Here is a 14,676-nt window from a genome sequence, read left to right as displayed (position 1 = left end):
GAGCTCTAGAATGAGTACTGAATCGGTTAGTCGGCTGGAGCTCTAGAATGAGTACTGAATCAGTTAATCGGCTGGAGCTCTAGAATGAGTACTGAATCAGTTAATCGGCTGGAGCTCTAGAATGAGTACTGGATCAGTTAATCGGCTGGAGCTCTAGAATGAGTTCTGAATCGGTTAGCCGGCTGGAGCTCTAGAATGAGTTCTGAATCGAATTCATCAGGACTCATAATTAGAGTACGAGTTGGATTGGTATCGAAGAGTACATTTTCACCAGAGTTTGGGACTCATATTTGCATGAGCAGTACTGAAATGTTAAATTTTAACTTGATAACTAAAAGAAATTTGAAAGACAACTAATAGCGGAGACAATTTAAGCCAATAGCAAGTTGTTCATTCTTCAATTTTGGTCTCCTCTTCATTATTTCTCTGTTTTCTCAGGTTTGGGAATGGTGACACCAATAAATGACATCTTCAGTGTGGAGTCCACTACTATGGTGAAGGGAGAGAAACAGACCCGCTGTAAACTGGCCAGCCTGTACAGACTAGTGGACCTGTTCAGTTGGGCCCACTTTGCAAGCTGTTACATTACAGTAAGGCACAGCTTTCTATATTGACACTTTAATACTCCATGAAATGGTTTGAACACAGTTTTATTTTCTTATGTTGACGTATTTTGTTTCTGTACACTGGATACGTTTTTGAGAGCAAGATTAGTCATCAACATTTTGTTCAGTTTTCCTGGAAGAAAAAGACTGAAAGCTTTTAGCAGATAAACACTTAAAATTTAATGTAGTGCACTATTATATTCCTCAAGATGGCATTAAAATCTAATAGACATGGACTAAAAGCCACAAAACTCCAAGTTTGATTTCATGGGGTCTTTAATAATAATACCACATATTATTAGTTGATAAGTATTATTTTTGTGTGTTAATATTAACAATGTGAGATCTAGTAGTGCTAGATTAAATTAGCTGGAATGCTTGTTGAGAAGAAAAACTTAAACACTGTTTTTGTGTGTGTAGGTTCGTGTCAGTAAGGAGCAGGATCATATCCTCATCATCCCCAGAGGACTGTCCTTCGCTGAGGCCTCCTCGTCAAATCTGGTAAACAAACTGCTTGTCTTGCATTATCACAGCAGAGCCTGATAGCAGTTCTGGAAACAGCTCTAACATCATGCCACAAGGCTGCCGGTGTCACTTTAAGGACTGGCATTAGTCTGAACATACATTACAGTCTGACTAAAAATAACATTGATTTGGGCTTTTATCATTTCAGTTACGGATTATCTTGGTTAAATGTTGAATCAATTATTACTTGATGCTTTTTTTTTTTTAAGACTAATTTATACTTTGCTGGCATTTGATCATCTGAGTAGCAAATGGGCTGGTTTAACCATAAATGGGACAGTAATGCCCCTTGCCTAATAGTTGGTGTGTGTTTGTGGTCTTTGAGTGCTCATAGGGGAGGTTTGGAGTCCGATCTGTGCCATGCACAGAGGAAAAATGTTGGCAAGGTCACTGACAAGATTTTTGTTACGTGTATTGATGTTGTACAATTTTTTTTTTTTCCATTCCAAAACTGCTGTAGTATAACTACAAATCCGTTTGAGCTGTAAACTTTAGACAACGACGACAGTCGGAGATATATTGTTTTGAAAATGAATTCACACTCCGTGGTGGTAGCGTGGCGATGCGACCTTCACACCTTGTCATTTAAATACATTTTCTGTAATTCAAAGATCTGAGTGTACTTATACTGTTGCTACCACGTGTATGGCACTATTATTTCCGCTATGTGAAAACATGGATGGAATCACTGAATCCATTGCATCGAAAATTGCATTGGCTGCAAAATGTGGAATTTCACCAAATGAGATATTTTGGAATGAAAATGTATGTTTGAATGCATAATTAATCAACTTTAAATCTCAATATGTCCAAGTGTGATGATTAAATTGCAAGGTGCTGCGATTTCATTAAATAGATTTATAATCTGCATGTGCTGTGTGCTTCAAAATTGAAGCTGGCCAATAGCAAAGCAATTAATATATCACATTTGTATTGTTCTGTAGTGCAGCACTTCATTTGATAAGAAATATCTCCAGTGTCGTTTGTATTGTTCTGTGAGGATTTTTGTAGAGAAGCACTTCATTTGCTAAAAAATAATGCAATGTTATGCTGAAAAAGTTAAAATAATTATATTTATTTTATCAAAATTTTAACAGATTAATTTTAGTAGAAACCATTTTGATGACATTTAATTAAACTATCGAATACAGAATTTCATAAACTACCCTTCACTAACCACAATTTTAATGTCCTCCTTGTGTTTTTTTTTTTTTTGCTTAAATATTACATACGTGTTGCACATAAAATGTCCTGGAAAATTGTGACTTTAAAAGTGTGCGACCCCTGATAGTGTAGTGTACTTGGAGTGTAAATGGTTTAAAATCTTCTACAGCTAATATAGAGCCCATCTAGGGTCCTCTCATTTGTCTCTCATGGTCCTATCTGAATTTGTCAACTGATTTTTCTACACTTGTCCTGACTAGATATCAAGCTAAATCCAATTCTGAACTCCTTATGCATCACGTAAGGCCTGAAACACCCTACACAAGTACATTAAATCAAATGCTTCGAACTATGCAAGCTTGATTTATGCATCACGTAAGGCCTGATATATATATATATATATATATATATATATATATATCATCTACCCATTGTGCATCCTCCTGTCATCTCTTCCCCAGGTTAATGACACACACGCACCCGGCCATCCACATGATCTAAAAGAAAACGTGATTCATCAGACTAGGCCAACTTCCATTGCTCCATGGTCCAGTTCTGACCCTCACGTGCCCATTGTATGCACCTTTGCTGGGGGACAGGGGTCAGCATGGGCGCTCTGACCAGTCTGTGGCTAGGCAAGCTGCGATGCACTGTGTGTTCCACTACGTTTTTATCATTGCTAGCATTACGTTTTTTAGAAATTTGTCCTACTGTAAATCTTGACGGATCGGACAAGACACAGGCACACAGACGAGCAAGCCTTCGCTCTCCACATGCATCAATGAGCCTTGGGCGCCAATGACCCTGTCGCAGGTTATCCAGTTGTCCTTCCTTGGACCACTTTTGGTAGGTACTAACCAGTGGGGAACACCCCACAAGAACTACCATTTTTTTAGATGCTCTGACCCAGTCATCTAGCCATCACAATTTGGCCCTTGTCAAAGTTGCTCAGATCTATACACTTGCCCATTTTTCCTGCTTCCGACACATGAAATTCAAGAACTGACTGTTCACTTCCTTCCTAATATATCCCACCCCTTGACAGGTGCCATTGTAATGAGATAATAAATGTTATTCTCAGTGGTTTTAATGTTGTGGCTGATCAGTGCATTATCTCAAATTATGCAGTTTAACAAATCAGCATGTAAAAAATTTTATGTGCAATATCATATTTATTGATTTAAATACATGGATTTTGTCATTTCTAAAAAGCTAAAATGTGACAAATTATGAGAAACTAATAAAATACAATTAGTACAATTGTGTTCATAATGTACCTAGTTAGAAAATCTCCTGTATTATTAAAATAATGTAGATGGAAGAGAATTTCTTTCATATGTCAGCAAAGTAGACCTAACTTAAATATACCCAATCAATATCAAATTAATTGGAAATTGGAATCAAATCGGGAGGGTGTGATTCCAAATTCAATCAGGAAATCAGTGTCAAATCCCAGCCCTACCCAAGGTTGTCAGCATCAGAACTGGACCATGGAGCAATGGAAGAAGGTGGCCTGGTCTGATGAATCACGCTTTTTTAGATCATATGGTCAGCCATCTGTTTATGTGTGTGTGCAGCGTTTACATGGGGAAGTGATGGCAGCAGGATGCACTATTGGAATAGGCAGGCAGGCGGTGTGATGCTCTAGGCAATGTTCTGCTGGGATACCTTGGGTCTTGGCATCCATGTGGATGTTACTTTGACATGTATCACCTACCTAAAGATTTTTGCAGACCACATACACCCCTTCATGGCAACGGTATTCCCTGATGGCAGTGGCCTCTTTCAGCAGGGTAATGCGCCTTGCCAAACTGACAACATATTCAGGAATGGTTTGAGGAGCATGTCAAAGAGTTCAAGGTGTTGATTTGGCTTCCCAGATCAGATTGAGCATCTATGGGATGTGCTGGACCAAAAAGTCAGATCCATGGAGGCCCTTCCTCGCAACGTACAGGACTTAAAGGATCTGCTGCTAACGTCTTGGTGCCAGATACCACAGGACACCTTCAGAGGTCTTGTGGAGTCCATGCCTCGACGGGCCAGAGCTGTTTTGCAGCACGAGGGGGATCTACACGATATTAGGCAGGTGGTTTTAATGTTGTGGCTGAGCATTGTATATCACATGTGTGGAAAAACTAACTTCCCCCTTAAACTTAACGTCTTTTAGTGCCACTCAGCCATTCAGAGGTGAACTTACTCCTATACTTTGGATCATTGCATAATCCAGTTCCAACTCATGGACTGATGACCGTATGTTTTCCTTTAGGATTTTCTGGTAGAGAGTAGAATTCATGTTTACTGCAAGTTGCCCTGAAGCAGCAAAACATCCCCACACCATCACACTACCAGCACCACCATGCTGGTAGTATATTGATTTTTGTGGAATTCTGTGTTTGATTTACGCCAGATGTAATGGGACCCCTGTCTTCCAAACAATTCCACTTTCGACTCATCAGGCCACAGAACATTCTCCCAAAAGGTTTGAAGATCATCAAGGTGTGTTTTGGAAAAATTCAGACAAGCTTTAATGTTCTTCTGGGTTAGCAGTGGTTTTCACCTCACCACACTTCCATGGTTGCATTTTTGGCTAGTGTCTTTCTGATAGTGGAGTCATGAACGGTGACCTTTATTGATGCTAGAGAGGCCTGCAGTTCCTTGGATGTTGTCCTTGACTTTTTTGTGACTTTTTGTGACTTCCTGGATGAGTTGTCGCTATGCTCTTGGAGGAATTTTGGAAGGTCTGCCATTTCTGGGAATGTTCACAACTGTGCCACTTTTTCTCAATTTTGAGATAATGGCTCTCACTCTGTGGTTCTTTGGAGTCCCAGAGCCTTTGAAATAGCTTTGTAACCCTTCCCAGACTGATGCGTTTCAATCAACTTTTTCCTCATTTCTGGAATTTCTTTCGCTCTTTGCACAGTGTGCTACTGGGTGAGACCTTTTAGCCAACTTCATGCTGCTGAAAAAGTTCTATTTAGGTGTTGATTTGATTGAACAGTGCTGTCTGTAATCAGGCCTGGGTGTGTCTAGTCCAGCTGAACATCATTATGAATGCAGTTTCATAGATTTGAGGATTTATTAACTTAGGGGGCAAATACTTTTTAACACTTGTCCAGTTGGTACTGAATCACTTTTTTCCCTTAATAAATAACATTATCATTTAAAAACTTTATTGCCTTATGTTTCGTTTTAGATTTAGTTTTAATTTTTGATGCAAGTTAGTTTGAGAGATACACAAAAACAGAAGAAATCAGGATGTGGAGGCCGTGGGGATACACGCCCTGCGCTTAGTTGCCTAATCAGCGGGAGGGAGACAAGGGAAGAGCTGGGGATGCCAAAGAGGGAGACACACATGGCCGCTGTGTGTGTGTGTGTGTGTTGCTGTTTTCAGTTTGATGTTCTATTTGATTAAAGTTTTGTTGTTTGTAACTCCGGTTCCTGCATCCTCCTGCCGGCGTAATAATGTGTTTTGACACGCTGCTCGTGGTGGCTGCTGTTTTGACATATTCCTGCCAATCAGGTGATTAATACTGGAATGAATTTGTGAAGCACTTTTTTCCTAATGCCTGCAGCATGTATGACTCCATAAATAAAGTTTAAAATGCCTGAGGCACTCGGCACCCATTTCTGCATTTGACATACACTCTTGTTCTGGATAATACTGCTTCTAATGCTGTCCTACGTTGTTTAGGGTACAATCACAGCCGTTGCCATGACAAACACATTTTTCTCAGTAATAAAATGGCTAATTTTCTTATCTTCTCATTTCATGTTTGTGTCCATGAATGTAGCCATTTTGAATGTGGTCAAGTTTTTGGTCTTGGTCTGTTGGTCTTGTATAAGCTTAAATAGGTGCATTTTGACCTTTTTCATGGATCAAAGCCAGTACAGGTTTGTCCAGTTCCTTCTCTTTTCGTTTTTTATTGTTTGTGTTTGTGTGGGCTCGTATGTTTTAGAGCACAAGAGTGAGATAAAGACAGGTCTGTTTTGCGTAGTCTAAACAGGGATTTTTTTTTTTACCGTGTGTGTGAGAGAGAGAGAGAGAGAGATATCTAGTTGCTGACAAAGACAGACCTCCCTGTTCTTTGCTTCTGTGGGTGTGGCTGCAGAGTTAGCTGCCTGCTGAAATGAGGGCAGCGATCTAGGTCATAGTTTTATTAAACATGTACAAGATCCATCTCTTTTACTATCAAAGTCAATATGCTGTTACTCCCAAATCCAAAGTTTAATTCTTAAAATTAGAGGTTTGTTCAAATCCCTAATCCTAAGTATGTGTGAGCAATAGTAAGTGTTGCTGGCCTTAGCAAATGCCACTAATTCATATGACAATGTTGCATAAAATTTAACTTGAAGTAACACTTCTAAACTGTTTCAAATGCACATCTAGCAGTAATCTACAACTTGTAGTCATATCTGAGCACTATTTTTCTCTGTCCATAGCATGGATGGTTACATAAATTTGTGACCCAGCTTAAAAATCAATTCTGGATGGTCCTTTATTTGACATGTAATCATGTATTTGCTGCACCGTTTTGCTGCAAAAGTGACAGAAGGGACAAACATCAGAAATCGAAAACACACAAACATGTGATTTAAGATAAAAGATTAACTTCATTCTTACCCCCTTATTACCTCGTAAACTGGTTCAAAATGACCAGCTTTATAAACTATGATGAACTCTCTTGCCAAAAAAGAAAATATGACTGTTAAATGTTTAACGAGATGCCACAATTGAAATCTCTTAAGAATAGCTTGGTCTTGTTTCAGTACTTTAGCAAAGTTTGATGGGGTGTTTCATCAACTTTCAGCACTGAGGACTTTGAGAAAGTAAAATTTAGATTTTTCACTTTCACACTAGTGTATTTAATTTGTCTACCCTCAATGTCCAATAGTGTATTTTCATGAATCACTGCATATTTTTAATTTTTGTAATTATTTCTGAAATTCTTAGAAAGCCTATTCGCATAATACAACAAATGTCAGTATAGAAGTGGCCCAACTTCCTGTGGACAATTAGCAATTTAATAGTCAAATTATTTTGGGTGGTCACACTACACTTCATGCTCCATCAAACGTATCCGAATGGGGGAGTCTGAAAACGCAAGCTCATGAAAAGAATTTGCATACAATGCTGTGTAGTTTTGTGAACTATGACTATGGATGACAAGAGGACACGTAGAAGAAGATCGAAGGACCAAAAGAAGATCAAAACAGCACACTAACTAAGTTTCCATCCAAGGATTGTTTTGCGGAAAAAGTTTTAGCGTATCAAAATAAAGCTGATGGAAATGCACATAATCGCTAAAATGTCACATATGTCGACATGATATTTTTCCGTTTTAACTCAAGCACATAAACTCTGTTGATACATCAAATGTTATGAATAACTGGTTTGGAAACACTTTGTCGATAAAATTGGCATTAATGCAAAAATGTAGTGTCACATGACAGAGTTTGCCCCAATCGTTAGCCTGTGTTAGTCATGACGACAGTATTGACAGCCAATTTATTGTACATGATTATGGATTGATCTTTACGGCATATAGAGCCGATCTGCAAACGTGACACTTCCAGGAGTGCCAATACATGTCTCGTGCACATTGAACAAATGAATGGCCACTGTTTGCGATTTAATTTAATTGCCGTATCCATCCGTTTCTTTTCCACACCATTCAAAATAATAGACGGCATTCATGGACATAACCCATAAAATATATAATTTCTGTGCACATAGATGTTTTAAATAAAAGAAAAATACACACAACTAGGAGAAAAGCATCAGTGCTTTTTAACCCGCAATATCCCCTGTATTAAATAAAATAAATAACCAAATGAAAAAAGCATTAAATTAAAAAAATAAATTACCAAACGGGAAATTTATTAATTTTTTTTTAATTTTTCGATTGTTCAAAATATTGAATATCAGGAATGTATCATATGTAAATCCTGATATAACCCCGCATAATTTAGTTTTTCTTTAATAGCTGTGCACAACGTATATACACATCGATTGATGGTCCTTATACTGAGACAGAAAGTTTCCTCCTACTTTTGCCGGCAGGTTGCCAGCTTGAACAGGGCCATGATGATCTGCTTTCGGGTCAGAACCGGTGCAAACCTGCTTTTGCGCTAAACCAAAACCTATGCAACAGTGTTTTTTTAGGCATGACGTCATGACGCGCACCATTTTTATCGATAAACGGCCATTTGAATGGAAACAGGCAGAATTGTTGCATTTGTTTTCCTGTATTTTCACTGTCAATAACAAAATACCACAAAAGGTGGATGGAAACTAGGCTACTGACATCTTGGCTCAGTTCAAAGGTTTCACTTTTAAAAGCGGCATTATTTTAGTTGTTGTAAAATGAGTATACATTATATTTAAATACAATTTGAAAAGTGACTAAAATCAGAAGCTTTTCTGCGTGACCTCATTCTGGTCTTTGTCCAAAAAAACGGTGTGTGCTCAAAGCATAGTGTGACCGCCCCTCTTACATTGAGGAAAGAAGTAATGCAAAAGAATTATTGGAAGTTTGTTTGTCAAATTGGCTTATTAACCGAGCAGCTGTACAGTGTGTTTATTTTGGGCTGTTAGTGATACGAGGCGTGGCATTGACTGGAATGTGATGGGCATGTTGGGTGACCTGTTACAGGACCAACATGTGATGAAACTCAATATCCAATCAGCTCTAGATGAATTAGATATGCATCAGCACCTTCATGAACACTCGATCACAGAAAGAACTATCGATCTGGTGTTCTGTTTTGTGCTTTCAATTAGTTTTACAAACACCAATGATTGATAAATACTTTATAAACATAAATAAATACATGTGAATTTTAAATATAAAGTCCCTTGGATGTAAACTTTGAGGTTTAAGGTAAGCATGAACTAGAGATGAAAAATAAAAAAAAAATCTAATCATTCTGCGGTTCTCTGCTCATCTGTGGGGATGTTTCCCTCCTAATTAGGTTCAGAATGTCAAGATAAATGTTGAGTGGAAATGGGAAAGGAATAAAGACCTAGTTTTGTAATGTCATCTTGATTTCATTATGAAGGTTTGTGTACTAGTTTGCTCAAAGAAATTACTGTGGCTGCATTAAGTTTACAAATATTTGACTTGTGGTCAACGGATATGGGTTTTTCAATGGCCGATACCGATATCTAGAGAGCAGGATGGGCGATATTAGTGCTGATTTACAAAATCCAGTTTAACAACAGCAAATCATATATACACACAATTTCTAAAGACAAAAGCGAAAGTACACTTGGGCTTAATGGTGAAAGCCAGTTTAATCATTAGGTTTTAAAACCATCTTCATACCAAATCTGGTGACAATCTGACAATCATCTCTAGTTATAAACTACAATTTGCCTATGTATACATTTCTCTCTCATTTTCTCTAGGTGAAAGTGAATATTATCGGTGATGTCGTCGATCAGGGTTCCACCAACCTGCAGATCGACCCAGCTGGCTTCAGCCCTCACGCTGCCATCTACTCTATGAGACCTGACGTGCGCTGCATTGTTCACATACACACACCGGTTACTGCTGCTGTAAGCATCCACCCACTACAGCCTGGGAAATTTAGTTGGAGATATACAGCCAATCTATAGCTAGGTTTCCATCTGCTTTTTTTTTCTTTTCTCCCCTTTTCGGAATTCCAAATGTGCTCGATGTCCTCATGGTGGCATAGTGACTCCCCTCAATCCGGGTGGCGGAGAACGAACCTGAGTTGCCTCCATGTCTGCAACCGGCAATCTCTGCATCTTATCATGTGGCTTGTCGAGTGCGTTACTGGGGTGAGACAGCGTGTATGGAGGCTCCACGCAATTCTCCGCTGCATCCACGCTCAAATTGTCACATGTCCCAACGAGAGCAAGAACCAAATTTTTGTGACCATGAGGAGGTTACCCCATGTGACTGTACCCTCCCTAGCCAATTTGGTTGCTTAGGAGACCTGGCTGGAGTCACTCAGCACACCCTGGATTTGAACTCGTAACTCCAGGGGTGGTAGTCATTACTCGCTGAGCTACCCAGGCCAAATATGTTTCAACCAACTAAATGCGTAATATTTTTTAAGCGCATTTCTAACAATTATACTTAAGAAAATATGAATTGTTGCATGTTTTCATCAACCACGTAATAAGCATTATCAAGAGGGAGCCGCCTCGTCTTGATGCAGCAGCTGAATGACCTCTCCCTGCTTTGGAGACAGTTTTATTTGCAAGACAGGAGCAAGTATCTCATTTTATTAAATGAATCCACGAGACACCGCAGAATAAGTGTAATATCTGATATACTGTGGGCTGAAATAGCTGCGATGCCCACACAATACCACCAGCCTCCGCATATCTGGAATGCTCTACCTCAAAACTGTTCTGGCGGATTGCGAGAACCCACTTTATCGACCAGCTGTGGGTTAAACACTTCCGAATGACAAGCGCTATGTTCAAAGAATTGTGTGCCAAGGTTACATCAATATCTGCTTGTCAAATCAAGCTATCACACACTCATGCACGAATGGTCAATCATAATTTTGCAAATAAACCATTTCTATCACCTTAATGTGCATTTTAACTAATGCGAAACTCCTATAACATTAAATTAAGCATATTTGGAAAGTTTGTTCGCAGATCAAGCATTTCCATTCAGGATTTCTTGTGCAATTTCAAAATGCACCCCATAACATAAAATGTAAAGCCCCATATATCTCACCAAACACATAATTTATTTAATGCCGCTTATACACAACATGAGTATGCATGAAACATGTAGTATAATCATGAATAGTGATGGTTTGTCACTAACACAATTACGTTTTAAAATAAAATTTATTTAAAATTATATATTTTTTTTTTTACAAAATGTTGTGCATTCATTTCCTCCTCTTAAAGGGAAAAATAAATATGTATCACACTTTTTTGATACATAGTCCTTATGAGCCATAGAAGGTGGTCTTTTCATTGATGGCGTGTTTCAAGCCTAGGTGATAGTTTGTACCTATTGAGTAATTAAATTTCACCATATAAAGTCCATTCTAGATTTGATTTATGAATAAGGCATTATGGTTGGCCCTAAATTTTATATTTTGCATTATTTTATTTTTTTTTGCATAATCTTTCTTGTATTTTTGCCATGTCAGGTGTCATCAATGAAGTGTGGTCTTTTGCCCATCTGTCAAGAGGCTCTCATTTTGGGTGACATCGCTTACTACAATTACCAAGGCAGCCTGGACGAGCAAGATGAGCGCATAGAGCTCCAGAAAGCTCTTGGACCATCAGCAAAGGTAAACCACAAACTCTCTAGAATGCTCATGGATGCATGTTCTTGGCATTCAATAAATTATTGAATGGAAGAAACTATAATTTCCTTTATGTCCTTTATTTTTATAATTGATACATTATAATTTTTTTTTAATTACGTATGTGTGTGCTGCAGGTGTTGGTTTTAAGGAATCATGGGATTGTCGCTCTCGGGGAGACCATTGAAGAGGCCTTTCACTACATTTACAATGCTCAGTTTGCCTGTGAGATTCAGGTAAAATGCTCATGATGATACACGTGCAAGTTCATCAGGGTTCCCAATCATCCTGGAAAACCTGCAAATTTGCAGTGCAGTTTTCCAATCGTGGAAGTCATGGAAAATTAGAAAAATACCTAAATGTCCTAAATGAAAAATATAAAATATTATCTTTTGACTGTGTTACAACAAAATTTCCATTACATGCACAAAAACATGGTAACGATCGTACTCTGAATAGAAGTCAAATACACAAATGTGTATAGTTTTGTCACTGCCAGCGGCCACGTGTTATAAAGCGATGTTACGGGTGCTTACACCCTCATGATTGATTACAGCAGCAGCCAATCGTTTGCTTGGCAATAACGGTCCAACCGAGGCAGATCGCTTGATTGGTTACAGCTACAGCCAATCGCGTGCTTGGCTAAAGCAGCGTGTGCACAGTGATAAGCGGCATTCGTGAAACTTCTCATTCATAAACAAACTGAATGAGCTGGTAATGTACCGACTGACTGAATAAGAGGTGTATGTTGTTAGTTTACTTCATCATCGGCATGTAAGTCTACCATGTTCATCATGGAGAAAAGGGCAGAAGAGCTATTAATATGTAAAAGTGACTGTTTATACATGTTGAGGGGCTTTTACATGACTCACGTCAGCTCTGCCGAAGGCAGTCCATGAAGTGACGCGTCATTGAAACCTCGGCTCCAGATCAATGTGTTTTTTCACACAAGTTTTTGCCTCACAAATTATGTCTTCAAGAGTACAAAGCAACAATAAATATTTTAAAACTGACAAAAAGAGCAAATGGTCAGTTTCACAAGAGTGTATCACAGAGAGAAGAGGTAGTCAAGGACCGAGATTGCTATTTAAAATGTATCTTAATGGCAATGTACCAGTAAATATTGAAACTCTTCTCCAGGCTCCCTCTCCACTTTTTATATATTTTTAGCATGACAGAATACTATAATAGAGGAAAGGGATTAAAAGAATGCATGTTTTAGTTTGTTCAGCATGTCCACATCGCATCTAGTCCCGCCTCTCCGAGATTCTTATTGGTCAACAGATGCCTGCACCAGAGTGCATTGCAGTAAAATTTTCAATGTTTTAAACTTTTGGTCACATGATGGAGCTTCTCTATCAGAAACCCTTGCGTTTTCCCTCTCTGTCCTTACGACGTACCGTCCCCGTTGATCTCAATGCATTTGCAGCGTTCTCTGACACTGCATAAACTGTAGTGTTTAGGCACCCTAATGTGGAGGGCAAATCGCCGCTTGACGCATCGACTCAACTCATGTGAAATAGACTTTACAATGATGAAAGGATGTTATTGAAACCCAAAATTATTATTATTATTAGGGCTGGGTATCGTTCAAAAATTTTCGATATCGATACAGTTCCTAAAAGATACTTTTTTCGATCTTTGGTCGAGGAAAAAACGTTATTACCGCTGGTTGGACGCTAGGTGGTACTATGGGATAATTTTCATTAAGCAGGGTTAGGGTTAAGCTTACACAATCACGACACCTTGATTTCAAACTTTGACCTTCATTTTTTATTTATTTTAACTAAAAGTTCAAATGAAACTGGAAAAAAATAAGTGCATTTAAAATGTGTTCAACTTTTCGAAAGATGGCTTTACAGCAGTTGTGAACATCTCTCTGGCAAAGAAGCTTCATCCTTGCATTCTCTACTCGTCGGGTGTTTCGTTATCCAGGAAAATATATAACGTGTGTGAATAAATTTTTGTTCTATAAATATATATCCAATTACATCGGAAACCTCTGGGCTGAGGGATTAGTGAATATTCTTGCTTTATTGATTTTGAAAATTAAAAACTTAAATCAAATACATTTCTAAATTCAAATTGCACTCCAAACTAAACAAAAAAGCAAATAAATAATCAAGTGATCGAATTTTATATAGAACATGTTTTTGTATTTTATCAAGTTTGTATTATTTTACAGGCTGCAGAGTTGCGTTCACAATAAAATACTCTGTGGAAATAAAGTGAACTGAACTCAAAGCATGTCCTGAACTGAGATGTCTGAGGTCATTTGCTGCACTCATAAAAAAATACAAGTCGGAAGGCAGAAACAAAGTGTGAGATCCTTAGATGCGCGTGTTCAACGAGACTGCACGCCTCTGTATCAGCACGTCATATACATGCACATAATACGGCTTTTCTGTCATCTGTACTTAATAAAAGAGTGTCTTTGTGTGTCTACGGGCAAATTATTTGTTATATTAATTTGATGATGATAATAATAATAATAATAGTCTAATAATAATAATATTTTAATAGATTAATGGGAAAACGAGCCAAATATCGTCATGACATGGTTAAAGGCATCAGCTATTGGTGATCACTGTGACCATCATTGATCCCGAGATCATCATCTGCTTGCTCAACCCAAATGTGCATTTCTCTCTATAAATTAACTAAATCTCTTGCTGGTTTTTCCAACACATTCAGAATCATTACCGCTTTACCGGTGTTGCTGCAGCTCGCTTCATGTGCGCGCTTGTAAAAATTAGATTTTAAAGGCTCATTATTACGGTTTAGTATTTCTCTATAATGTATAACAGTGTTAGCAATGTTACTGATAACATTCTTTCTCAGTTCCAGGACTGAGAAAGAACTCAAACCATTTTCTGATACCAGCACTTTTAGATTTGGCCATATCTAGCATGCTACATGACATTGATGAGATTAACCCCTTAGGTATCGAAATTTGGTACCGAACAACAAGATATTTTTCTATACTCGTTTGTTTAGAGGCAATTTGGTCGGTGACTAAAATGTATCGAACTCGATACCCAGCCCTAATTATACTATTATTGTTGTCTTTTCTGGG

General features: G+C 38.2%; 1 protein-coding gene across 9 annotated transcripts in view; it reads left to right on the top strand.

Moving 5' to 3' along the window:
* The window catches only part of LOC127639541 (gamma-adducin-like), a 130,717-nt gene that overhangs the window by 99,425 nt on the left and 16,616 nt on the right, over window positions 1-14,676 (top strand). For all 9 annotated transcript variants that reach the window (XM_052121598.1, XM_052121597.1, XM_052121599.1 and 6 more), the window contains 5 exons: window positions 439-590; window positions 1,026-1,106; window positions 9,703-9,852; window positions 11,442-11,585; window positions 11,738-11,836. In XM_052121598.1, the coding sequence (XP_051977558.1) occupies window positions 439-590; window positions 1,026-1,106; window positions 9,703-9,852; window positions 11,442-11,585; window positions 11,738-11,836 (626 nt within the window). The remainder of the gene's footprint in view (window positions 1-438; window positions 591-1,025; window positions 1,107-9,702; window positions 9,853-11,441; window positions 11,586-11,737; window positions 11,837-14,676) is intronic.

This window comes from Xyrauchen texanus, chromosome 48 (genome assembly GCF_025860055.1).
Source record: "Xyrauchen texanus isolate HMW12.3.18 chromosome 48, RBS_HiC_50CHRs, whole genome shotgun sequence".
NCBI lineage: Eukaryota > Metazoa > Chordata > Actinopteri > Cypriniformes > Catostomidae > Xyrauchen > Xyrauchen texanus.
This window is presented reverse-complemented; position numbering and strand designations above follow the sequence as displayed.